The 27,961-nt window shown below is 33.7% G+C and overlaps 1 protein-coding gene across 3 annotated transcripts in view; it reads right to left on the reverse strand.

The window, feature by feature from the left end:
- Positions 1–27,961, reverse strand: part of KIFAP3 (kinesin associated protein 3) — a 153,804-nt gene that overhangs the window by 62,069 nt on the left and 63,774 nt on the right. For all 3 annotated transcript variants that reach the window (XM_010361093.2, XM_010361110.2, XM_010361101.2), the window contains exons 11-15: positions 12,371–12,471; positions 5,295–5,403; positions 3,991–4,103; positions 3,416–3,581; positions 2,671–2,796 (exon numbers count right to left, since the gene is read on the reverse strand). In XM_010361093.2, coding sequence (XP_010359395.2) covers positions 2,671–2,796; positions 3,416–3,581; positions 3,991–4,103; positions 5,295–5,403; positions 12,371–12,471 — 615 coding nt within the window. The remainder of the gene's footprint in view (positions 1–2,670; positions 2,797–3,415; positions 3,582–3,990; positions 4,104–5,294; positions 5,404–12,370; positions 12,472–27,961) is intronic.

Here is a 27,961-nt window from a genome sequence, read left to right on the forward strand (position 1 = left end):
GCGATTCCTCAAGGATCTAGAACTAGATGTACCATATGACCCAGCCATCCCACTACTGGGTATATACCCAAAGGATTATAAATCATGCTGCTATAAAGACACATGCACACGTATGTTTATTGCGGCACTATTCACAATAGCAAAGACTTGGAATCAACCCACATGTCCATCTGTGACAGACTGGATTAAGAAAATATGGCACATATACACCATGGAATACTATGCAGCCATAAAAAAGGATGAGTTTGCGTCCTTTGTAGGGACATGGATGCAGCTGGAAACCATCATTCTTAGCAAACTATCACAAGAAGAGAAAACCAAACACCGCATGTTCTCACTCATAGGTGGGAACTGAACAATGACATCACCTGGACTCGGGAAGGGGAACATCACACACTGGGGCCTATCATGGGGAGGGGGGAGGGGGGAGGGATTGCAATGGGAGTTATACCTGATATAAATGACCAATTGATGGGTGCTGACGAGTTGATGGGTGCAGCACACCAACATGGCACAAGTATACATATGTAACAAACTTGCACGTTATGCACATGTACCCTAGAACTTAAAGTATAATAAAAAATAAATAAATAAAAAAAGAAAAAAAAATAATAATAAAATATTACATACAACAATGAAAATGAACAAACTTTTGTATACAACATAGATGAATGTCACAAATATACGGCAGAACAAAATAAACTAGATTCCACTTATATAATAAAGTTCAAAACCAAGCAAAACTAATCTAGTGGTGACAAAATAAACTTATTTTTGTTTCAAACTAACCACTTTGAAGGAGGTGGTAATGACTGACACGAGGGAGAAGAGGCACTTCTATGGTACTGGTAATGTTTTATTTTCTTGTATTAGTGATAACAACATAGGTGTGCTTACACTGAAAATACATTGAGCTATACTTACAATTTATGTATGTTATTATATATTCTAAAAGTCTATTAAAATTAATACAAAATGCATATATCTTATGCCTCGTACAAGATGAACTGAGAGTGTATCTTCTTCAGGGATCTCATATTAGCATGTTTAACTTCTATACTATTGGCTAGCTATGATGTGTAAGATCCTAGAGAACTTGGCCCTAATAAGATTCAGATAAATTTTGTATGCAATATGGAGAAGAATGAGCCCTGCCCCTTAAGAGCAATATAAATGCAAGGGGAAAACTCTAGGCCTACACTGTCAAATATTATAGCCATAAACCACTGCAGCTAATTAAATTAATTCAAAAATTCAAGTTATCAGTTGTGACAGCCACATTTCAAGTGTTCTACAGCTACATGTGTCGGACACCACACAGATAAAACATTTTCATCAACTAAGAAAGTTCAGAGAACTCAGAGGACAATACATTCTGGATCTAGAAGGCAATATTACATTTAGAATCAGCTTCCAAATGAACCTTCCAACTTAGAAATCAAGTTTTAAAAAATAAGATTTCCACAAGAGAAGAGATCCAATTCAAACCAACACAAATCTCAACAGAAAGAAGTGATATAGCCGGGCGTGGTTGCTCACGCCTGTAATCCCAACACGTTGGGAGGCCCAGGTGGGCGGATCACCTGAGGTCGGGAGTTCGAGACCAGCCTGACCAACATAGAGAAACCCCCTCTCTACTAAAAATACAAAATCAGCTTGGTGTGGTGGCGCATGCCTGTAATCCCAGCTACTCAGGAGGCTGAGGCAGGAGAATTGCTTGAACCCGGGAGGCGGAGGTTGCGTTGAGCCGAGATCACACCATTGCATTCCAGCCTGGGCAACAAGAGCAAAACTACGTCTCAAAAAAACAAAACAAAACAAACAAACAAACAGAAGTGATATGATACAGTGGTCCTCCCTTATCTGTGGTTTTTCTTTCCAAGTTTTTAGTTAACTGTAGTCAACCATGGTCAAAAATATTAAACGAAAAATTCTAGAAATAATTCATAAGTTTTAAACTATGCACAATTCTGAATAGTGTGATGTAATTTCCCACTCTTCTACTCCATCCCATCCAAGACATGAATCATCCCTTTGTCCAGTGTATCCAGGATGTACATGCACGCCACCTGCCTATTAGTCCCTTAGTAGCCATCTCAATTATCAGGTCAACTAGCACAGTATTGCCATGCTTGTATTCAAGTAACCTTTATTTCATTTAATAATGGCTCCAAAGTATAAGAGTAGTGATACTAAGCATATTGTTATAATTATTCTGTTTAATTATTAGTTATGGTTGTTAATCTCTTACTGTGCCTAATTTATAAATTAAACTTTATCATTGGTATGTTTAGAAAAAAATAGTATATACATGATTTGGTGGCATCTTTAGTTTCAGGCATCTGCTGGGGGTCTTGGAATGTATTCCCCTTGATTAAGTTGTGACTACTATATTAGTTGTTCAAGGTTGGTGAGGAGAGTACTTCTGTAAAATTGGTCCTGAACTGCTTTATAGCAACATTCTTAACTTTGAAAGCTAAAGATCTTTGATATTACTGTATCCAATCCCAGTTAGTAGTATATTTAATTCATTTTTCTTGATTATATAAGTTGCTATAAAACAATTAATGTAATGAGAAAAACAGATTACAGACTCTGCATTTTATATTTACATATTTAAATCAATAAGCTGTTTAGACATTAACATGAAAATACATTAATGTTATTTACCATTTAGCAATTCAATGAGTGCAGGGATTATCCCAGATTTGGCTAGCAATGCAGCACAAGAGTCATCCATGGATACAGTTCCAATCATTATAACCACTTCTAAAACAAGATCATCTTCTGCAGCACCTAGTAAAGTCAAGCCATAGAAAGTTTTCACTGATATGTCCTGATCCAAATTCATTTAAGAGTATCAAAATGTAAATACACAGAAAGGATACCAAAAGCTATTAAATCAAGTCATATGAATCCTCGATATGCTATAAATTTGTCCTTTTTCCAAATTTCCATGTTTGCTGATGACAGTTTGTGATAGTGGGGGGTGAGGGGGGGCAGTAGAAAAGTGGAAATAAGCCTTTGAGGGTGCAACTGAATGACAACATAGACACAGAAAATAAAAGACTCATTTGAATGCCTCAAAGACCTTTGTGTGTGTGTATGTATATGTAGAGGGATGGTATTTGGTAATTTTAAAGAGACAGAATAAAAAAAATTACCAAAAGACCACAAGAAAGGTAGAATAGGAAACACAAACTAATACTAAGAAAACACACTGTTAGGAAAAAGAGAGTATATATATATAAGAGGAGATCCAGTGACTACCTTTCTGGGAGAAGAGAGCTGTGAGAAGAAATGGCTTTTCCTAACATAATAATAAAATAGTCACACAAAACTGCTCTAGCAGCCTTATCCATAACAGAAAGAAATAACTTAGTGATTATGCAAAAGTGAAATACTTAGCACAAACCTGGTTTTAGTTTATCCTTGAGGTATGGAACCAACTTATATTCTTTAAGAACCAATTCCCAGTCTAAGTCTGGAATGGTCAAGTTTGCAAGAGTTCCCAAACATTCAATCACAAACTCCTCTTCTTCATCATTAGAGATCTGGGCTGCAAGGTCCCCAACATAATCCTGAAGAAAACAGAATTTTAGTATACATTTAAATTATTTTTTATTTAATCTAATAATTAACCCACAGGAATCTAACAATTTAACCCATTGAAAGAAAAAATCAATATCAAATGTGATTTTCTTGTTTTAATAATCTTGAGCTAAATTGCTAAAGAAGCCTATGGTGAACTGGTTTAAGGCAAGAAGACTGTAGTTGGGTGGAGGGCTTAGGGGTAAGGGTCACAAAACAAAAACAACATTGAAACGTAGGTTGAGATTTCTAGGTGCTAAACTAACAAAGAAGTTGATAACATAAGAGCAATTTGGATTATAAATTAATATTTGACGAGAACCCAGTAAGAGTTGCATTTCCAAATGTAGCAATTTCAACTCCCAGTCTATTTTAATAGAAAGCCAAAATGATACTTACAATAAACAGATTTTTAGTTGGTCCATCATGCTGAGAAATGTTTCTAATCATTTTCATCAGCAATGGATCCTTAAACTTCAGAGCCCTCTTCATGAGCATCTTCAGCCCATTTCCTGAAACAGAAAAGTCTCCCAATAAAATTAAGGTTAACTTAAGTTTAATGATTTTTTGTTTAGTTCTCAAAAAAAGCCACAACTATTTATATCTAGTAAAATGCACAACTCTTAAGGGTACAATTTGATGAATTTAGATGCAACCCATACCATATATCAACATATAGAGTATTTTCATTCCCTCTAGAAAGTTCACTTGTGCCCCTTCCCAGTCAATCCTGTTCCCCAAATATAATCACTTTTCCTCTTCCCTGTCTCATTTTTAAACATATATAAGTTTTGCCTGATACAGAACTTCATATAAATAGAATCATACTGTATGCGTTCTTCTGTGTCTACAATTTCTACTATAAATGTTAAAAACAAAAGTAATTTTGACTCAGAAAAATTGTACTTCTGGTAATTTATCCTAACAACATAAAAATGAAAATGTGTAAAGATTCAGAGAATGGGTAATTACTATAGCACTGTTTGTAACAGAAAAGAAGTGGCAACGAACTATATCCATAACAGTGAAGTAAAACTATGGCAAAATTATTTAATAGACAATTTTGCAGTTATTAACAAATATGCTTTATAAAAGCATTTAAACACATAGAATATTATTTCATATTACTAATTTTAAAAGAATATATCATGATATACAATCACATTTTTATTTAAAAATATGCAGAACTATTATACTAAAATCTTACCTATGATTATCTGTGGATGGTAGGAATAAAGATTCAAATCTTTTCCTTTTTGCTCATTTTTGCTTTTTATAACAAACACATACTACTTTTCAAATAAGGCAAAAATTATTGGGCAGATGCTGAAACATCATAATGTATGACAGGCTGTTCTACCAAGATATTATAGAAATAACCTAATACATTTGTATTTTATTGCCTCATATTGTAATAGACTGCTTTGCAAAGAAAAAGTTTCATTTTATCTAGAAAATGTTTTAAAAATCAAATTTCAGTGAAGGCCAACTCACCATGGTTTGTAAAATGTTACCGGAAGGTAAGTGTCTGCATTCATGATGTAAGAATATTCTATCTGACCTTTAAGGATTATAGCTATGAAGAAATTATGTGAAAACAGGACTTACATAATCATTATAATTCTTAATTCCTTATTATCTATTTTCCATCATATGCCAAATACCATATGCTAAAAAAGTTACCTACACTCAAAGGCACTGACCTTCACAGATAAGCTGTACATTTCTTTTGTTAGCAGCAAGATTAATGCAGAAAGAAATGAGTTCCAAGTCAATTCGTTCATCTGAGCATTCAAACAGCATCTTCATTAACTAGCAAGAAGCACAGGGCACATTTTACTCAAGAAACAAAAAACCAAACATAGAAGCAATTATTGTTATAATGTATTATCTTAGATTGTACACTGGACATAATATTAGTTATGGTTCAACACATAAAACTGGCAGGCCTTCACTGTTCAACAACTGGATGAATAAACAGTTAATTAACTCTTAGATGCTCAGCATTACGTATAAACTTCTAAGTACGGTGGAGAATATAAGAGAAGAATTAGATAAAACATCTGTCCTTAAATAATTAAACATTGTTTGGAAGCAGAGCATTTCAAGCAAAGAAAATAGCTTATGCAAAGGTCACAATGCAGGAAAAAACAGTACTCTTTGAAGAATTAAAAGAAAGCAAGCATTGTTGGTAAAAGGGAAACAACAGTTTTAAGAGATAAGAAGGTAAAAACCAGATCATGCAGGGTCTTGAAGTACATGTTAAAGATTTTGGCCTTCGTGCTAAGGATGATGGGAAGCTACTAAAAGCTTCTAAATAGGAAAGTGTCAGGATAAAATTGGTGTCTCAAAAAGATTTAGCCAGTGTAAAAAATAGAATAAAATTCCAAGAAAATAGGGGGAACCATGTAGGATGCTAGAGGAAAAGTCCAAGTGAGAAGATGGGTGTCTGAACTAGGTAGAGATAAAAGGATTGATTAGATATATATTTAGAAAAGAGAACCAAAATGGAAAGGAGTAACTGACTAGATGTTACAGTTAAAGCAAAGGAGGAGTCAAAGACGACTTCCAAGTTTATGCACTGAGCAATGACATACATGGTGATGCCAACATCTACCAAAAAGGAGAAACTAGGGTAGAAAAAAACTTTAAACGAAAGATGGTAATTTTGGTTTTAGATATGTTGAGTTTAAGCTGCTCATGTGGTAGTCTAATGCAGATAGATATTCAGTAGGAAGTCATAAACGCAGGCCTGAGTTTAGAAGAAATGTCTGGACTGGAGGTAGAATTTTAGGAACTGGCATATATGGCTGAAAACTGAAGTTGCAGGCTAAATCCAATCACTTGGGCATGGGTATAAAATGAGAAAAGAACTTTCTGAGTGATAAGAGAAAAAGGAGGAGGGTGTGAAAAACAGCAGATAAAAAGGTAAGAAGGAAAAGGTAGGCTACCTATGCCATTTAGCAGTAATCTAGATTTGTCATAATGAGAGATAGCTGCTATAATAAAAGACAAATGAACAAATTTTATGCTATGTTTTAGAGAAGCTAGTCTTCTATTATTGTCATATTAGCAAATTAACTTAGTGTATAGTATGTAAAAAGAGTTTTCTCTCAGCCCAAACTGTCAACAACAAATAGAAGTTATTCCTAAAATTTATAATATAAAAACTTCTTATGTTTTATCTCAGGGCAATACCTTTTTAGAACAACATGCCTTCATGAATCCAACACAGCGAATAATAAATATTTATTTATTTTAGACCACTTTCTGTTAAATCTTATTTTGATTACTGTTAGTTCAAGATGACTTCTGCATTTCAAAAATGATATGTGGTCAATATACAAAAATCAATCATATTTTTATGTGTTAGCAATGAACAGCTGAAAACCAAAATTAAATTTGGTTAAATTAAATAAAAAACACAATACCACTATAATTGTTAGGTATAATTCTAAGCAAATACACTGATCTGTATGCTGAAAATTACAAAACACTGTAGCAGGTGAACAGCTGGCATGTATCATGTGCTCTCCCTGAGGGCAGATACTTAACCACAAATATTACCACTGATGGCATCTCTGGGTAAGAATCATTAATACTTAATAATGCCACAGAATAAAAAAAATTCAAGGGCAAAAGTAAAATAATCTTAATTTACTGGATATATATTTAACAGACTTCACTACCTATCTGCCCAATTAAAATTAAATTACAAATAAAATTTCCAATAAAAATTAAATTATAAATTACCAAAAATGTAGGTGACAATCCTCTAATTAATTGCTATGTTTTCTAAACTGTAATTAAAAACCTACTATAGATTTTTTTCAAACTGAGAATTGGTTACATTGAAGCAATGTTTCAAGCAAAGTATTTATTGCTAACAAAAATTATTTACTTCAAATCAACCTTTGTAGTATGAAAATTAGCCTTAAACACAGGGCTACAGGTTATTATTTCAGAAGGTGAATTTTCTTTAAAGTAATTTCCATATTAAATTCTACCTAGAAATAAACAATCAGAAACTAGATTTTTAGAAAATAATGCATGGCTCGAAAACTTACTCAACTCCCATTCCGCATATCAAGCTAAATTAGGACTAAATATAAATGGAATGCATAATGATATAGAATTAGTTTTTCATAATAAGAGAAATAAACATTTCAATTTTAATTAAAGCTTTCAAATTTAAAAGAGCAATAGCTTAGTTCAAACTCCACATGAAAGAGTATGTCTTTAATTTGATTGCTATGACGGCACTTCAAAAGTAAGTGTAATTGCTGACAACTAGAAAATATTAAAACTAGATTTGTTCTGTTTTAACTAGGTCCATTGTCATCTTTTACTAATTTATCAGAAAAGCACTAAAAGGGCTTCAGTCTGTGCGATGAAGAGGCAATAGTGTTCAATCAGACAAGTCCCATATTGAGTATCAGATACCAAAGACCCATGACTGAAATCACTGTGTCTAGACTCTCTGGCACCTGACTTCACTTATTTACCAGTGACCAGAGGCCAACCCCCACAGCTCTCTGTATTCACATATAACTCTACCACCCCCATCCCCTACCCAAACATCTTTGAATGATTATACCAGAACTTTGCATGCCTCCGGAATCTCTTCTGACTGGCTACTCCCTAACTCTCCTGTTTGAAGTGATGCTCTGGTTTCTGAACTTCAGCAGATAATGGCAGGCAAGAGCAAAGGGGGCTGTCAGAAAGGACGTTTACCAGCATTCAGCTAAAAAGAAGCATGTAGATCAAAGGGGGCCATATAGGACAACTGTGGTGGAAAACATGTGGATCACTATGAAGATTCTTGCACACTGTTCTAGGATAAAATATTAAATAACACCATGACATCACTACCTAACCATGTACTTTCATTGGCCATTCTATTACCAATAAATACTTTTATAAGCATCTGGATGGCATTTGCACCCATTTAAACAAAACATGCATCTCAGAGGTCTAAATAACAATGAACTGTTAATGTGTACTTTTAACTATTACTAGAATACAACCATTAACTCCTGGTTATCCTCAAGTATGCTTACCTGAAACAATCTACCCACTGAGACTGTTAAGATCATGTATAAAGACTTGACCTGGCCCCTAAATTTTACAGAACAGTGATACAATAGGGTAAGAAAATTAGAATACATTGGATATCTAGAGGCAATAAAGTACAAAGGAAGTAAAGCAATATAATATTGGGAGAGATTATGAGACATGTTGTATATAATCACCCACTCCAGATGCTAAATATTTTCTAAAAGTAAATTCTAATCTCATTATAGGTTTATTCTATAAAACACATGTGATAGGCAGTATTTAAAATGGACTATAAATGGGTCAAAATGGTGAGAAAGATTTTACTAAGAATATCTTACTTTCATATAGTTTACAGTTTATAAACCTCCTTTAATATATGTAATTAATGAAGATGATTATACTCAATTTCTTTTTCATCATTGAAATGAATATGAATTACTACTAAGCCACTGCTTTCCTACCTTCAAAGTCATGTTATTTGCAATACATGAGGATTTTTACCAAGCAAAAATTAATATGCATAATTACAAAAGAACAGAATATTATATTAACTCTAAGATATGCCAACCGGGGTTATGACTTTAGTAAGTAAGTTAATCAGTGGCTGATTAAACTCATGAGTGAGTTTAAAGCCTTATTGATATTATAAACATTACTTTGAGTAGCCAATACCTCTAAAGGAGTACCTTTTTAATTCCTGAAGGAAACTTGGACATTTCATTTAATTTCTGACTTGTTTTCCATCATTCTTTTACTTTGCAATTAACATGGCACTGGGTGGCAATAAAACCACGTCAACTTTTCTCCTTAAATATGTAAAATTTGGCACTATAAAGTAAAAGTTATAAGCTGGATACCATATTTGGAACAAATATATTGTACAGTATCATTTGGTTTTCTCAAAATACCAGCTCATAGAGAAGCTTCAGGATGTTTACAACACAATTTGGTAACATAACCTTATTCCCTTAAGGGCTGAAATTTCAAAAAGAAAAAAATGGGAAAAAGAAAACATCGAAAATCATTGACCTCCTAAATTTGGAAAATGTTGTTCACAAAATACAGATTACACATGTTCTGAAAACTTCACTGCATACATGTTTGATGTTAGAAAACTGTCTGGTAAGAAAATATGCATGGATATTGTTCCTGAAAAGGTATGGGAGAATTTTCTGTATACAAAGTTTTAAATGGCAATAATAACAATATCTAAAAAGTAACCTAGACAGACTCTTATTTCTGATTCTTTCATTTAAAATAAAATTTTACATTTTATATTTGAGATTATACATTCTAGAAGAACAGGATAACTCCAGATTCAAAATTGTATAAATAAGTTTCCTATTTCTTCTTGGATTGCATTTATTTCACTTTTATTTAATGTTATTCTCTTTAAAACCTAAATCTGGATAAAAACAGTCAATCTCGGCAAGAATATTATTATTTTTTGGCTGCTTTCCAGTTCATATCCTGTGGTCAATGAAGTTCTGACTCAAAATGGAATCGGAAAAGGAACACCCTTTGAAACTGCAAAGCAGAAACCTTTAGAACATATGGAGTGAGACTGTAGTAAATCACCTGTAATCTCCCTTTGACATGGCTACTCTTTTATTGAAAACTGGTTTGACAAAGAGTTTGATTACACTTTGCACTGAGTATAGTCTGACAAGCATTATCTCTGTAAGACACCCTGCCTTGCTAGATAAGATATGCTATATATTCTTTCAGGGATGTCTATTTCCTATAAACAAGCATAATTAGTTTATCCCCTGATATAAAAGTCTAAGAAATTACCCTAGAGAGTTTATCAATTTTTTAAATACATGTAGGTTAAGTGTTAAAATTCTCGAATAGCAAATTCATTTTTAGCACTGTTTTATCCAATTTGGAATGAGTGAAAGAATAGTCAATTGGAATCAATAAAAAGAAAAGTTATGGTCTGTTTTTTACTACATGTTATTTTTCAAGTAACATGCATTTAATAATTCTTTATAGATGAAGGAATTATGTAGTAGGAGTGAAGTGGAATTACTTTCATAAGGATGATTTATTCATATTCTTCTAACATGTTTTTAAAAGTATGTTTATTGTATATCATACATCCTACAATTTTTGTTTCAGAAAACTATTTTATAAAAAATAATGTAATATTAAAAATCAGCCCAACTAGTGTTACAATCATCATAATTCAAATTAGTGGAAGGTAGTTTAATAAAGATTAATGACACAACAGTGATCCTATGAATGCTAATTCCCTAAGAGTAAAATTGTTACTATGTACAGAATCTCTACCCTTCAAGATATTTAGGACAGATATTTATTTAGGTCTATTGAGACCTAACATAAGATACATATCTAGCCACTGAATCACAGCAAAAAAACTTTCTTGAGAGCAGTTGTATATAAATGAAAGAATTTTGATGAAACATTTTCCCATCAGAGAATGCAAAGCAATTAAATCTATTAATATTAAACATAAACAAAATTAAAGGACACGTGACAAACTTAAGCAATATTTGTAACATAAAATTAAAATAGTTATATACATTGATCTTATTTAATAATAAAAATATTAACAAATCAATTAAAAAATTGGGAAGGCCCATTTTGATGGCTCACACTTGCAATCCCAGCACTTTGGGAGGACAAGCAGGGAGGATTACTTAAAGCCAGGAGTTCGAGACTGTCCTGGGCAAAAAAGCCAAACCCTGTCTGTACAAAAAATAAAATAAAAAAAATTTAAAAAATTAACTAGTCATGGTGGTGCACACCTGTAGTCCTAGCTACCCATGAGGCTGAGGCAGGAGGATTGCTTGAGCCTAAGTATTTTAAGGCTCCAGTGAGTTAATGACTGTACCACTGAACTTTAGCCTGGGTAACAGAGCAAGATCCTGTCTCAACAAAAAAAAAAAAAAAAAAGGAAGGAAGGAAGGAAAGACGGACGGACAGACTGGCAAGAAACATGAATAATCTGTAACAGAATATGGATAATAAACACATGAAAAAATGTTCAACCTCACCAATATTCATGGAAATGCAAACAAAAAGAAATAATGAACCACCACATATTTAGAAGAACAATAATATCCAGTGTTGTTAAAAATTAAGTGTTAGCTGGAAATAAAAACTTATGTTTTCTGAGAAGATATTTTGGCCAAAACAAAAACACAAGTTTTCATTATCTTCGACTTAGCTACGCTACCCTACTTTTAGGAATTTAAAAAAATTCAGAGATGTGGGGAAGCATTTACAAATATGGTATCTCACATTATTTTCATTTGCTTACATATATTTTTATGTGATAAATTGGAAAAAAACCTAAACATACAATTTAACAATATTTAAATTATGGTACATCCATGTAATACAATGTTATACAACTATTAAAAATAATTTTTGAAGAATGTTCAATGACATGAGTATAATTATGATATACTAATAAAGCAATATGTAAATATTATATATACCATATAATCTCAATATATTATTTTTTAAGTATGCAGAGAGAAGTGTACCAAAGTGTTAAATAGTTATCTCTACATTTGGGATAATGGAAAGTTATTTTCGTTTTTATACAGTTCTGTACTTCCTCAAATTTCTATAATAAATATGTAGTATTATTAAGAACTTTTTAAGTGAGAAAATCTTGACAAATCAAGAGAAAAGAGTAAAAAGATATATATTTCTTAAATGTTTTTCTTAAAACACTTAAACCACTTACCTGTGGTATACAGTCAGTGTACGCAAACATTGATTTAAAGCGGTCATCCATGCTTATGTGGTAAAGTACACACATTGCTATTTGTTTGTAGTTGTCATTGCCTAGGAATAAAACATCATGGTGATGCTGCCATAAATACATATTTTTTATATAGCACACTCAATGTACTACAAGTTAAACTACTGAATAAAATCCTTATACAAACTTAATCTGAAAAATATTTTGAGCTATTTCAAATCCAAAGTTTAGAGCAAGCATATTTATATGTGAAACATCACTAATTTCCAAGACAGAATGTCTATTTTCCAAGGTATAGTTTTGAAAAAGAAAATTAACCCTAATAATTAATTTTTTTCATGAGTCCAATACAAAAACAATTGGGTCATTAGCCTCCCCATCTTTACTGTTTTATCAAAATATGTGATTAATACAGTTCATTGACAGTGGTGATGTATTAGAAATAGTAAATAAAAGAGCATATTTCTATGAACCAGAAACTGAAAATATCATCCAAATGATGAAAGAAGTAAAGTAGTAGTTATAACAAAAAAATAAAATATGTGACCATAAAATGCTATAGGCTATAACATAACCTAAATATAGTATGAAGAACGTCTCAGAACTTCTAAGGTAAGATTATTCTGGTTTTATATGCCATGAAACTGAAAAAAAGTGAATACATATCAAGATTTGAAGAAACAAAATGGGATTTTAATATATCATTTAATCCTAACTGCTTTCAGACAGAACATATTTTAAGGACCTACTTATGATCTCAAAGTCAATGATAAAACTAGAGCCAGAAAAGCTGCTTAACTAAAAATTTTATCCAAAAAACAATATCCTTTTTGAAAATTCTGGGCTATGAGAAATCCTGAAGATATTCCCAAATAGTTAGAAATTCTTTAGAGGAAATAAACTGGTATTTTCTTTTTTCTTTTCTTTTTTTTTTTTTAAGAGACAGAGTCTCACTCTGTTGCCCAGGTTAGAGTGCAGTGGTATGATCTTGGCTCACTGCAACCTCTGCTTCCCAGGTTCAAGGGATTCTCCTGCCTCAGCCTCCTGAGTAGCTGGGATTCAGGCACCCATCACCATGCCTGGCTAATTTTTTTTGTATTTTTAGTAGAGATGGGATTTCACCATATTGACTAGGCTGGTCTTGAACTCCTGACCTCATGATCTGCCCACCTTGGCCTCCCTAAGTGCTGAGATTACAAGTGTTAGCCACCACACCCGGCCCTAAACTGGTATTCTCACAAGGCCTAGCGTGGAACATGCAAGTTGTTCAATAAGTATCTGCTGATTGATTCTGTTTTTAACATTTGAAGATAAAAGCTGAAAAACTAAACTCATTTAGTCAAAGATAGAAATTACTAGTTCTAAAAGGGGTTCAGAATTCGAGACAGGTAAGATTTGAGACAGAAGTATTCAGTTTCAGGAAGTCTTTTAAGGATCATGCCTGTAATCCCAGCACTTTGAGAGGCTGAGGCAAGTGGATTGCTTGAGGTCAGGAATTTGAGGCCAGCCTGGCCAACATGGAAACCCTGTCTCTACTAAAAATATAAAAATTAGCTGGATGTGGTGGCATGCGTCTGTAATCCCAGGTACTTGAGAGGCTGAGGCAGGAGAATCGCTTATACCCAGGAGGTGGAGGTTGCAGTGAGCCGAGATCATGCCACTGCAAGCCAGCCTGGGCAACAGAATAAGAACTCTGTCTCAAAAAAAAAAAAAAAAAAGAAAAGAAAAAAAAGAAGTAGGCAAAAAATATAGTGACCCTTTATCTCCTAAATTCACTTCGAATTTCCTTACCATTTGATATATTTAGCTAACATATAACCTCCAGGAAAGCAAGGACTTTATTCACTGCATTATCCCCAGATGCAAGAATAGTACCTAGCACAGAGAAGGTATTTAATAATTGTTGATTGGTTAATAATAATAATTTATTAAACATTTACTACATATCAAGAGACATGCTAAACAGACTGCATGGCATTGAATCTCAAAACAATCTGTCAAATAGGTCTTATCATCCCTATGTTTCAGATGAGAAATCTGAAGTTTAGAAAAAAATAAATATTTGCTACATAGCCTTGTAAGTGGTTGAGCAGGGATTTAAACATAGGTCTCTCTGATTCCCAAATCTTTACCAGGTAATGTTACAATACTACTCTCAAACATTTTTTTTTCCTCATTTGATGCCTTTGGTATTCAACATTTTTATATCACAAGGTGAAACTGTTTTCTATGTAAGATATTATCAGGTATAAAAGACTGATAGACATTGATATATGAGAGAATTAAACTTGTTTTAAAAATATACTGCTTTTTAAATCCAGGCTTTTAGATTTTCAAAATTGTTAGGCTACAGCCTATTTCCTATTGCTTACAATAGCAGTAAGAACAACTCCTTGGGATAAGATAAAAACAATTTATGTTTTTCAGATGAACGGACACTAGTAAGCATTTTCACCTTAAATAAAATCTATAAATTCACTAATTCAGTTACTTGGAATACAACATATACAAGAAACACATTTTATTTATATGAAATAATATTTATTTCATCTATTTTTAATTTTTCCCTATAGCATTATTTATAGAAAAATTAAATTTATAGAAAATTTACAGAATAGACAGCCCAAGTCAAATCATTTAAGGTAAATTTTGCATTTCTTCTATTGTTTGAAGAGCTTTACTACAAAATTTATAAAGAAGAGGGAAGCTGAATTAGAGTCACAGATAGACTCTAAGGATAATGACTATTGACTAAGGTTAAAATAAAGCTAAGATAATGTGGGAGAAAAAAACATTTAAAGTCTTTGTTTAGGGGTTAGAATTTTATTTGGAGGGAAATAGGTAAAAATTGTGAAATCGCTCCAAGTAAGAGAAAAGTGCAGACAAAATGTCCTCAACCCCAACAACTTTGTCCTTGAGTTTGGAGCAATTTAAACATGTAAGATTTATCAATTTTAATGTTAGATTTTAACAGACTACATTTTTATACTGTTGAAGGCACCAATTTATACTTATTCTAGTATAAAGCACATTTGCCATAGCAAAACTTAACATTTCAACAGGTTCTCATGATATGTAGATTAAACATGAAAAATTCCAACTTTATTCTCCAAGAAGATAGGATTCCCTTAGTCTTGGTCAGACTGTATCTCATGTTATGTTTTTTCCCCTGGAAATTGAGATATTTGAAAATCTTTTCAAACAGTTTTAAAGCAAACTCTTACATTCTGAAGGAAAGTCTTTCTTTCCCTGTGATTCCAGTTATTTTCTATGTCATTCAGCTGTGGATAAGTCCTAGTCCTATTTAATTTTTACAAAATATTTCAAGATATTTTCTCTATGTAATGGATTCACTGAAAAGTAGGATTCCAAGTAATACAACTTATTAAATGGTAAAAGAAACAAAGAGAAATCGATAACCAATATAAAAGATTCTTTAACAACAAAGTAAATAATCAAACATTAAAATTCAATGTGAGGATAGGAAGGAAACAGGAAACTATTCTATACTCTAGGAGAATCTGTCTGCTGTTCATGTCAATGAAAAAATTCTAAAAAGCAAGGTCCTGAGGTGGCACATCATTCATGCAAGGTGAGAAGAAGGAAAGACTCACCTTCAAAAACATGTACTACATTAAAAGAACAAGAAATTCCTGAACACTGGGAGAAGCTAAAAAAATTAAAATAAAAGAATAACAAGGGAAATTCTCTAATTAATTTTATATACATGTATGTATACATATAGCTTGTGTCTGTGTGTGTGTAGCTTCCAAAGGCCAACTCAGGATAAAGGGTATCTGTTAGAATAGAAGGTACAGAGAAGAGTCCTAAAATTATAATAATTTCTACTGGCAGATAAATAATATAGATAAGAAGCAGTTCTCAGATATAACAATTTATATTAATTTTATATGGCAAAACTAAATGTCTAATTTCCAAAAGTAGGATGATTCATTTTGCAGCTAGTCCTAACTCTGCTCTTATGTACTTTCTCATTTTTCTTTTCTCTTCACACTTATGGCCAAAGGTGAAAGCTCCTTACAGTTCTCCCACACCTTCCTACTTCTCTCTCTGTGATCCTCTATTAAAAAAACTCTGAATATGTTTCTACTTTCCTATAATACTCATCTAAAATGATCATCATATCCAAAAGTTTGCTAAAAACTAAAGGACTGAAGTTAAGAGAAGCTCTAGGGACATAAGGCTATGGACAATTAATCTTTCTTATACCACAATTCTTTGAGAGAAGGTTAAAGAGACAGGGTTAAACAAACAATGGTATTGTTTGTATTGCATGTTCAACATAGTTTTTCCCATTTATACCTTACAAGTGATTAAAGGGGTCGGTACTATCTTTGATTCAGAGATGAGGCAATGACATTCACTAAGGCTATGACCCTTTCAAAAGGAAACACATATGTGAATCTGAGATTCAAACCTAGGTCTGACTATAAAGCTCATGCATGTACTTTTAACCAAGCCTTCCAGGAGGCAGCAGAAAGAGGGTAAACAATAATGCCAAATAAATGTAAGTTATCATTATCATTCTTTAGGGCAAAGTACAGGAAGGAGATGCACCTAGAGGGACTCTGTAGGATCTGCTGGATCTGGGACTCTTGGGGAAAAGGGGAAGAAGATTGGCAGTGGTGAAGATAAGAGATGAAATGGAGAAATGCAATCAGATATTTCTCAGAGGGCCTGTGCCCAGATATAGCAGGTTCCAATGGATGAAAGAAGTTCTTCATGGGGCAAACTGCATTATCCCCCAAGTGGTTTTGAGGACTAGACCTACAGCAGCCTAAGTTCTGAAACTCACTCTCACTAAATTGGACAATAACTGCCATCAATCTGTGATTTTATGAGAGAAACAAGGGGCTAGAAGCTTAAAATGTAGGTAGACTGATAAAAGCTATACTCTAACATTGGTTGACAGCTCAGGCTCTGGAGGCAGACTGCTCGGGTTCAATCTGTGGCTCTTCCACTCATTAGCTATACAGCCTTGTGAATGTTATTTAAATTCTGTGTTTCAGTTTCATCATCTGTAAAAATGGGATAATAACTGTACCTACCTGAAAAGGCTGTGTGAAGATTAGATGAGAGGATCCTGGTAAAGCAATTAGCACTAAGTTTGATGTACAATAAACCAATTCGATAAATACCATTTCTTATTACCATTATTATGTTGACAATAACATTTTTTGTTTTACCAATACAACAGTACTATCATGTGTTCCTAACATATATGATGCTTTGTATTTTTTACTTTCAAGACTTGAACTGTAGTTAGAAGTAAAGTAAGTTGGAAAGGTAGCAAGATTTCTGAGATGAGCTAGACACGGTTCAGAGGTATTCTCTGAGCCTGTGGCTGAGCCACTTACCTTTCTACTAGTCATTTTCCTATACAGCTCTGCTGTTTGGCCGGATGCAGTGGCTCACGCCTGTAATCCTAGCACTTTGGGAGGCCAAGGCGTGTGGATTACCTGAGGACAGGAGTTCAAGACCAGCCTGGCCAACATGGTGAAACCCCGTCTCTACTAAAATATAAAAATTAGCCAGGCATAATGGCAGGTGCCTGTAATCCCAGCTACTCGGGAAGCTGAGATGTGAGAACAGCTTGAATCTGGGAGATGGTGGTTGCAGTAAGCCAAGATCGTACTACTCCACTCTAGCCTGGGTGGCTGAGTGAGACTTCGTCTCAAAAAAAAAAAAAAAAAAAAAAAAAATTCTGCTGTTCATAAAATTTAGGCTTAGGAGAATCATCTTACACCTGAGGCTCTATTCAGTGACCCACATGTAATAAGAATCCATGATCATTCTCTCACTCTCATAGAGTTATAAATTCCTTAATGGGAAAAAAAAAAAAAACTTTACTAAAGAAAATTATCCCCTCCTCCACACACACATTGCAAAATCTCTTATCCTTTCACGTTTCCTTCTTTTAACGGAACTTACTTTCACTCCTAAAGTGGGGAACAGTCATGGAGGTGATGGGCTATCAAGCAGAAGAAAGAACAGACAGAAGTCTGAGGACACTGAAGAGAAATCTCACAATTAGCTACCCTCTTTCATTTGCCTTTAAACAGCATATCCCAGACAAATAAAACCTGTATGAGCAGAGGTGTTTTCCCCATGTTTTAGCTGAACACAACTGAACAAAAGAAATAGGACTACAACTAGTACTGCACCAACTATATATATATGTGTATATACACACACACACACACTTTTTTTTTTTTCTTGAGGAAAGAGTGTGAAAGGAGGTGATGACAGAGCTAAGGGACTATAATATTGTATTGAGGGATCTATCTAACCCAAGTTGCTAATGTGTCTTCTGGATTTTATCTGGGTGAAGGTTCCCCTAGAATTCAAACAACTGATTTACAAGTAACTATAAATTTAATTTCCCCCCCTTTTTGTATTTAGTTAGGGAATGAAAAAGATATAAACTGGCATTTGGCCTTTTATTCAGAAAAATATGTAAATATTTTATAAACGGTCTTGTTACCCATATATTATCTTGATGATTCTAGTTCTACAGTTACAAATCACATATTTTCTTTCTCTTCTAAATAATTTCAATATAGGAAGACTACAGTATATAAACCATATGTATCTTATTCACTGAATCATAAATGATTACATAAATAATCAACACTTAATAAAAATGTGGCCTATAACTTCATGGCATCTAGCAGATATCTGACACCTACAACAAAAAAGACAAGGCATTTTAGAACAAAAGTGAGTACCTGGAGTGGGAAGATGTCTGGAAACAACCTGAATTCATCTATTCAAACACAGCTCTGCAGAGAAAGTAAAGGCTCTTTGGCAGCTAACTATTATTATGACTTAAAGGCTAATTTGCAGATCACATAGCAATAAACAGCTATTAGAGAGATTAAATGGTCTAAGTAAAATAAAGATCTTATCCTTTATTGTAAACTAATAGTCTTCTTCATTCACTGAAAGAAAGAACATCTGAGTTCTTACAAAATAAAGCCCAAGAAAAATATCTTATATACCCTAAGTGAATTCCTACAAGAAATGAGGATTGGAGGGTATGATTTTCCCGTAAGAATTTATGACTAGAAGCCATAAACTCTAGCTAACCAACTATGATTCCTCTACTTCCTACAAATGGCAGACATTTCAAAAAGGCTCCTTTAAGACATAAAGACATCAATTATTCTCTAATGGCATCCCAAGTAAAAACAGGCTGCCAATAGTCGGCATGCTGGCACAGCACCAAACGCTCTGTGAATTTTAAGCAAGGGCAGTGAAAAGACTGAGTATCTTGAGAACTATGTTCTTAATGACTGGAGGTGGATTAGTCAAATCTGTTCAAGTAATAAGGGCAGGGTAGAAAAAAATGGCCTAGTCATTATGATTCCTTTGGTATTTACGGTAATAAACATGAATCATGATGAACTCACTGGCTATTAAATGCAAAGGTCATAAGTACTTCGATAGGATTTCCACAGGAATTCACCGTTAATTAGCTGGATCATTATTTGAAAGTGTTACTGAATTATCTTAGCATTTGTGCAGCCATTCCCCTCAAATTGGTCATTCCCAGCTGAGGGCAGTTAATGCCTTAACAAACTGGTCATTAACTCCAGTAACTGATTTTGTGAGAATTATTGCACTTATAAAGTACATTCAAGAGTTTATAAGAAACATTGCGTCTTTTTTTCTTTTTAAAGAAATTTACAGCTGTAGTTCAGCTGGAGCAGCTGAAGGAGAAAAAAATCAGCTTTCTGGGCTGCTCTCACAATCGATTTTCTGCCAATTAAAGGGCAAAACACATGCTGATGGATTTTGAATTTTAAAATGTCTTCAGTTGTTTCATCTCTGAAGTGATTAGTAAAAACACCAATTACTAATTTTGTAAGACAGTTGGGATTTTTCATTCACAGTTCAGTCAAGCAGAAATGAGTTCTGAACATGAGAACTCAAAAGCCAAATTTCCGTTTCTGCAGTAGACCCAGCCCAACACTGTGAAAACAAAGTGAGAACACAAGTTATGGGCCACATTATTAGCCAGATTCTCATTCTCTTCTATACTCTATGTCTTCTTTCAAAGTAGAACACTCCCTTTGATGTCACAAAGGCTCCACAAAAAGATAAGAGAAGTGGGAATATAAGCACACCTATATTAGGATAGAACAGCATTAAGGTGATATATTACCTCTGGAAAGTCTATATGAATACAACATGCTTCAAAATTTGCAGGTGTCTTTACATTTATTATGGAGTTAGAGCCCCTAAAGTTCTATCAATACAGTGAAAATGCCACAGGCGAAAACCACCACTTAAAAGATAAGTGCGACAATTATTGAACATGTTAACTACACTGACATAGGCTTAAAACATATTGAAATTATACCAGAACATCTTTGATAAATTTCCATAAAATTTTATGATTACAGCATATACTGCAGATATATACTCAGTATAAACAGATAGCCTTAGTTTAAACTTGAATTTGCACAGACCAATGTTTAAGACTGTAACTATACTGGATGATCTGTTTTATAATAGATTTGTCTACAGTCAAGATTTGAGATGAACAGATAAAAACCAACAGCTGTTAAGCAACAGTTAAGGGGAAAATATAACATAATTTATAGATTACAAAGATCAGTATGAAAACGTTAAATACAACAATCATTTCTGAGGTACAGTGGTTCATAGATAAATAATTTTTTATGTCCAATTATTTAATTTTAAAAGTATGAGAAACTAACACTGCAGATCTACCGGTAAGCTAAACACTCTGTTTTTAGAGATATTCACTAAATGAGTACTCTTATATACAACCTTTTTGATGAATTTTCATTTTTTTTAGTATGTACAACTACACATTTGGCCACACAGCTGATTTTTCAACATGTCTTCAATTATTTTATTATGTCCTCTGTAGAATTTTTATTACATCCAGAGAATACAAGTTATTTGCAATAAGCCCTAAAGAATACACATACTTGTGGTACAAATGATAAGGACCAACATAAAGCCCTTAACGATGACTGCTTTCTAGCCTGTATGTCCACATCATTGACTTAATATGCTTTATTTTACCATCTAGAATGGTAATATGCCAAATTTTACCATCTAGAAATGGAGACACCCTAGGCAATATTCACACACACACAGTATTGGAACCAGCTGGTGATAGAAGAATCTTAAGAAAAAAGGCTTCTTGATTTAATTGGGAAAACAGGAGGAAGCATAAATTTTACTGCCATTAATAACTTCAAGCAATCCTGATATGACTCTACCTCACCCTGACGGCGAGACATGTGCTTTCTGTTAAACTGTTTGCCACATCTGACCCCTATTGTTTGCTCACTTGATCAGGTAAGAAAATGTAGGTTTATTTATAGGATAAATGAGGCCTATTAAAATTGAGAAACAGTGTAGTAGTCTATGAGGAGTTGTGTTTGGAAACAGATGTGTGAAATTCCATAACAGTTTGGTAATAAACAGACCAACCAAACCAATTTATTTTTTAAAAAATCTACTTTAAGTTTCTTAAAGAAACTATCATAAAGGCAACCTAGTTTCAAAAAAATGGAAAACACTTCATTTTGCTTCAAAATCATTACTCTGACCACTTCCAGTTTTTAATAAGTCAGAAAAGGCAAAATGTTGCCTTCTTCACAAAATAAAGTTTTATTTTTTCATTCTTCATGATGCTGTTGGTAAATTAAAAATTAGATCATATTAATATAAAGTAAACAAGTGATTTAACATTGTGGAAACATTTCAAAGGTGTTCAGAAGTTAACTTTGTCAATTTTCTTTTAAAGACATATGACAGAGTGGTCAAAGGAAATAACCCTTAATTTTTATATGATCAAAGTTTAGAGTTCAACAGTATCTGCTCTGGTGATCTCCAACAATAAGGGAAATCAGACTTGTCTAAACCGGAAGAAATCAAACATTTATCACTTAACTCTTGACCTGGTCTCACTCCTTACATGCTGATGAAACCTTTCTACAGCCCTGTAAAATGCCCTAAACCCATATTACCTAAATGTATCTAGACAAAAATGAATCAGGTGCCATTCTTACTCTCAAAATCAATTTTGGGTCTATTCACAGAATACAGAAACATTTATATCAATTTGGAACACCTTAGAAACTCTAATTTGTCTTCCAATGAAGACAATATGGTCTAACATTACTAAAAATTAGACCTTTTGAAATTATTCACATAAAATTGTGAAACAGGTCTGATGTGCTATTGAATTTAGGAGTCCCAATTTTCCTGTCATAACCAATAACATTAGTTTCTGCATAAGCCAGCCATGCAAACTGGCACAGACTTAAAACTAAGTTAGAAGAATCAAAATTTACACAGTTAGAACTCAGAATCAAAATTTAAATGATGGTTCAAACCTTCATACTAGTAGCTTTCAGTGCCATACATTTATCACTGACCAGGGTGACTCTGTTGATTAAAAGGTAACTTTAAGAAATATGTCGGAGTTAGTTAACTTTTTAAGTTAATTTGCATATGTTTATAAATTATATATGAAAATGCTTAACATAAGTTAAGTACACCAGATGAATATTCATTGACTCAATTTATAGCTATTATAATTATTGTAAGTATAGAAAAACTTAGCAACATCTACGGGTAACACTACTAATTCCTCAGTTTTTAAGGATGAGAAACAATCTCATCTCTGCTTATAAATGAGCTAAGGAGGTATCCGAAGGCAGGGTAACTTTGTGATACTGGGTTCAAATTATATGGACTTCTGAATACGTTTAAAGAACAGTTTACTAACCTAGGATTAAGACTGTCATTTCATCTATTTGAACAGTGGTTCTCAAACTATCTGTGGTGGTGAGCCAGGTTGTTGATTTCTTCCCCTAACATTTTTATTAAATTATTGTATTATATTATTATTATTTTATTATAATATTTATTATATTATGTATATTATCTTATTAATAAAAATGAAATTAAACAAAAGATATATAAAATAGAAGATGCAAATTTTTATTATTACATTCAGCAGACAAAATCTTATTCAGTCAAATTGCTATATGTGTCTAAGTGCTTACTTTCAATTTTTGGACTTACTCATCATAGACCAGTAACAACTAATAACAAATAGACCAAGTATTGGTCCATGGACCACACTTTGAGTATCAGCGTATTAGAAGATTCCTGCCCTGAATTCACTGATACATGAGAAAGGTATAAAATATAAGTGAAATTAAGGTGCTATGTCAATGTTTAAAACAAACCCTCTATAACAAACCCTCTATAAGCAGGTCTAGAAATACTCAAAACTGTGAAGCCAATTGTTTTCTGTCTCTCTGATCTCTCATTTGGCAACCATTAGCCCCCTCAAGTCTTTCCCTTCCTTTTCTTCCTCCTTATCATGACTAACATTTGTACACAACTTTCTAGTTATCAAATAAATATATGTTTATTATCTCATCTAATTCTCAGAACAAACCTGTGAGATAGGACCTATTTTATACCCTAATTTTTTAAATAAGACGAAAGGTTTAGTGAAGATCAACTGATGACATGCCTAAAGTCACTCAGGTAATAAAGGGCAAAGGGAAGACTCAAGCTCAGTTCCTTTGATGTTCTTTCCTTTCATGTGTTCCTTTCATCCTTTTATCCATTCATCCCTCTAACCAGCCACCAAATATTTATTGAGAACATATAATGTGCTAGACATTGTTCTAGGTATTAGGAGTAAAGAAGTGAAGTAAAGAAGTGCCATGCTAATGGTGCTTCAATATTCTTCATCTGCCTCTTCTTACATATTAGCCGAGACTTGATGGAACTCCATATTGTTATGGAGCTTATGCTGATGGGGCCTGGAGGGTAAACGCGGGAGGTGGGTGGTAGTGCATAGGTAATAAACAAGATAATTATATGGAATTTATATTCATGATGATTAAGTACTATGGGGTAGCAGCTATATTTTGAAGATATAGCTGACTGGATTCCTAAGAGTTTGGATAAAGCACAGGAGGGAAAGAAAAGGGTTGAGGATAATTCCTCCAGTTTTGGTCCAGTTAACTAGAAAGATGAAGTTACCATTTACTGACATGAGAAAGACTGTGAAAATAGTAAATTGAGGTGAGGGTAGGGTAGAGATCGGGAGCTTAATTTTGAACCTGTTAAATCTCAGATGCTAATGAGGCATCCAAGTAGTAATATCTGGACCAAGAAAATCAGGGAGGAGGCTGAGATTATTTCTATTGCTATTTAGGAGTCGTTAGTATAGGCAGACTATTTACATGGAATGAAGTCAGCAAAGTAACAAGCATAGATAAAGTCCAAGGACTAAGTCCTGGGGGCATTCTAATGCTTAGAAATTGGAAAGAAGAGGTGGAAGCAGAAAAGGAGACTGAGAAGGATTGGATATTTAGGAGGAAAGCTATTAAGAGTACTGAGTCCTGGAAAACCAATGGAAAAAGTTAAAGGAGGGAACTGTAACAAATACTGCTCATAGGTTGAGTAACATGAGTACTAGAAATTGACCACTGGCTTTGGCAATGTGCAGGTCACTGGAACTTGACCAGAGTAGTCTGATGGGTTGTTTGTGTGGGAGGTGAAGAGTGGGAGTGACAGCTTGATTGGAAAAGATTCAGTAGTGTGTAAAACAATGAGGGGAGGTGACTGAAAGAGAAGAGAGAATAGAAGGAAGTGGGGAGAGGGAGAGAGAGAGGGAGATGGGCAGATAGGGAAAGAAACAGAAAGAGACAGAGAATAGGGAGAGAGGGCATATTAATATATATGAAAGGGAAGAGGGAAAATGAAGACAGGAAATGAAGATAACTCTTTTGAGGAGAGTTTAAATGGGAAGAAAAGAAACAACATAATACCTAGAAGGTAAAAGAAGTGAAAGTGAAAAATAAATTTACAATTGCTACAAAGAGAACATAACACCTAGGAATACAACTTACAAGGGATGTGAAGGACCTCTTCAAGGAGAACTACAAACCACTGCTCAAGGAAATAAGAGAGGGCACAAACAAATGGAAAAACATTCCATGCTCATGGATAGAAGAATCAAAATTGTGAAAATGGTCATACTGCCCAAAGTAATTTATAGATTCAGTGCTATCCCCATCAAGCTACCAACGATTTTCTTCACAGAATTAGAAAAAAACTACATTACATTTCATATGGAACCAAAAAAAGAGCCCATATAGTCAAGACAATCCTAAGCAAAAAGAACAAAGCTAGAAGCATCACACTACCTGACTTTAAACTATACTATAAGGCTACAGTAACCAAAACAGCATGGTACTGGTACCAAAACAGATATATAGACTAATGGAACAGAACAGAGGCCTCAGAAATCTGATATTTGACAAACCTGACAAAAACATGCAATGCGGAAAGGATTCCCTATTTAATAAATGGTGTTGGGAAAACTGGCTAACCATATGCAGAAAACTAAAACTGGACCCCTTCCTTACACCTTATACAAATATTAACTAAAGATAAGATTAAAGACTTAAACATAAGACCTAAAACCATAAAAACCCTAGAAGAAAATCTAGGCAATACCATTCAGGACATAGACATGGGCAAAGACTTTATGACTAAAACACCAAAAGCAATGGCAACAAAAGCCCAAATTGACAAATGGGATCTAATTAAACTAAAGAGCTTCTGCACAGCAAAAGAAACTATCATCAGAGTGAACAGGCAACCTACAGAATGGGAGAAACTTTTTGCAATCTATCCATCTGACAAAGGGCTAATATCCAGAATCTAGAAGGAACGCAAACAAATTTGCAAGAAAAAAACAATCCCATCAAAAAGCAGGAGAAAGATATGAACAGACATTTCTCAAAAGAAGATATTTATGCAGCCAACAACATACGAAAAAAAGCTCATCATCACTGGTCATTACAGAAATGCAAATCAAAACCACAATGAGATACCATCTCATGCCAGTTAGAAGGATGATCATTAAAAAGTCAGGAAACAACAGATGCTGGAGAGGATATGGAGAAACAGGAATGCTTTTACACTGTTAGTGGAAGTGTAAATTAGTTCAACCATTGTGGAAGACAGTGTGGCCATTCCTCAAGGATCTAGAACCAGAAATACCATTTGACCCAGCAATCCCATTACTGCGTATACCCAGAGGATTATAAATCATGCTAGTATAAAGACACATGCCCACGTATGTTTACTGCAGCAGTATTCACAATAGCAAAGACATGGAACCAAACCAAATGCCCATCGATGATATACTGGATAAAGAAAATGTGGCACATATATACCATGGAATGCTATGCAGCCATAAAAAAGGATGAGATCATGTCCTTTGCAGGGACATAGAGGAAACTGGAAAATATCATTCTCAGCAAACTAACACAGGAACATGTTCTCATTCATAAGTGGGAGTTGAACAATGAGAACACATGGACACAGGGAGGGGAACATCACACACCAGGACCTGTTGGGGGGGTGGGGGGAAATGGGAGGAGTAGCATTAGGAGAAATACCTAATGTAGATGGTGTGCTGATGGATGCCGCAAACCACCATGGCACATGTATACCTATGTAACAAACGTGCACGTTCTGCACATGTACCCCAGAACTTAAGGTATTATAAAATAAAATTTAGTTAACATTTTAAAAGCTGACATAAAAATTTGGAACATTACTCAATTTAAAATATACAATAATATCACTCACAACAGAAAAAAAATATGAATAAACTAAAAAATTCAGAATTGTCCAAAAGAGTTTACCAGTGAAATGCCACTTTTATTATTATTATGATGTATGCACTCTGTAAAACACTGCCACCTGTCACTATGTGATGTTTAACTTTTATCCAAGAATGAAGGCCCTTCCAAAGAACACATTTCAATTGCGTATTTATGCTCGCTCTTGGGCTAAAACCATCCTCAAGCATATCAAACAATCCTCAGCTTATGAAATCTCTAAACCAAAGCAAATGAAAGGTGCAACAAAATGTGTGCATGATCCATCAGACAAAAAGCTAGGAAAATTTAACTTTTCATGTTACTTTTGAAACACTATCAGTACATCCTCCAGGGTACTGAAGAATACACTATGACAAGGAATTTTCTTGCCATCCCCCAACCCAGTCTGACATAAGGAAGCACTTGAGACATATCAAGGTCAAATGGCTTAATAAGTTTTGACAAGGAAAATTTTTTTTTGAAGATCTGATTCTTGGATAAGCCAAAAAAATCTTTAAACACTTTTAAAAAGGTATAAAAATCTCAAAAAATACTGTATCTAACAATTAAGTAAAGCCAAGTTTTGTAGGTCCAATTCAATTTGCAGATAATCACATTTGCTGAAACCAATGGCTATGATAGATCTCCCAGATGGTAGCATTAAGTTACCAGACATAAGAAACTATCTGTCAAAGTACAGGAATGATAGAACTGAAATGATTTACAACTGATACTGAACTAAGCAGAAATAAATTTAGTATCCTTATGAAATCTCAGGAAAATAACATATTAAAAAATAAGAAATGAATAAATTTGGTAATATTTAAGAGAAGGAAAACAAAGGAATATTCAGATATAA

This window comes from Rhinopithecus roxellana, chromosome 8 (genome assembly GCF_007565055.1).
Source record: "Rhinopithecus roxellana isolate Shanxi Qingling chromosome 8, ASM756505v1, whole genome shotgun sequence".
Classification (NCBI taxonomy): Eukaryota; Metazoa; Chordata; class Mammalia; order Primates; family Cercopithecidae; genus Rhinopithecus; species Rhinopithecus roxellana.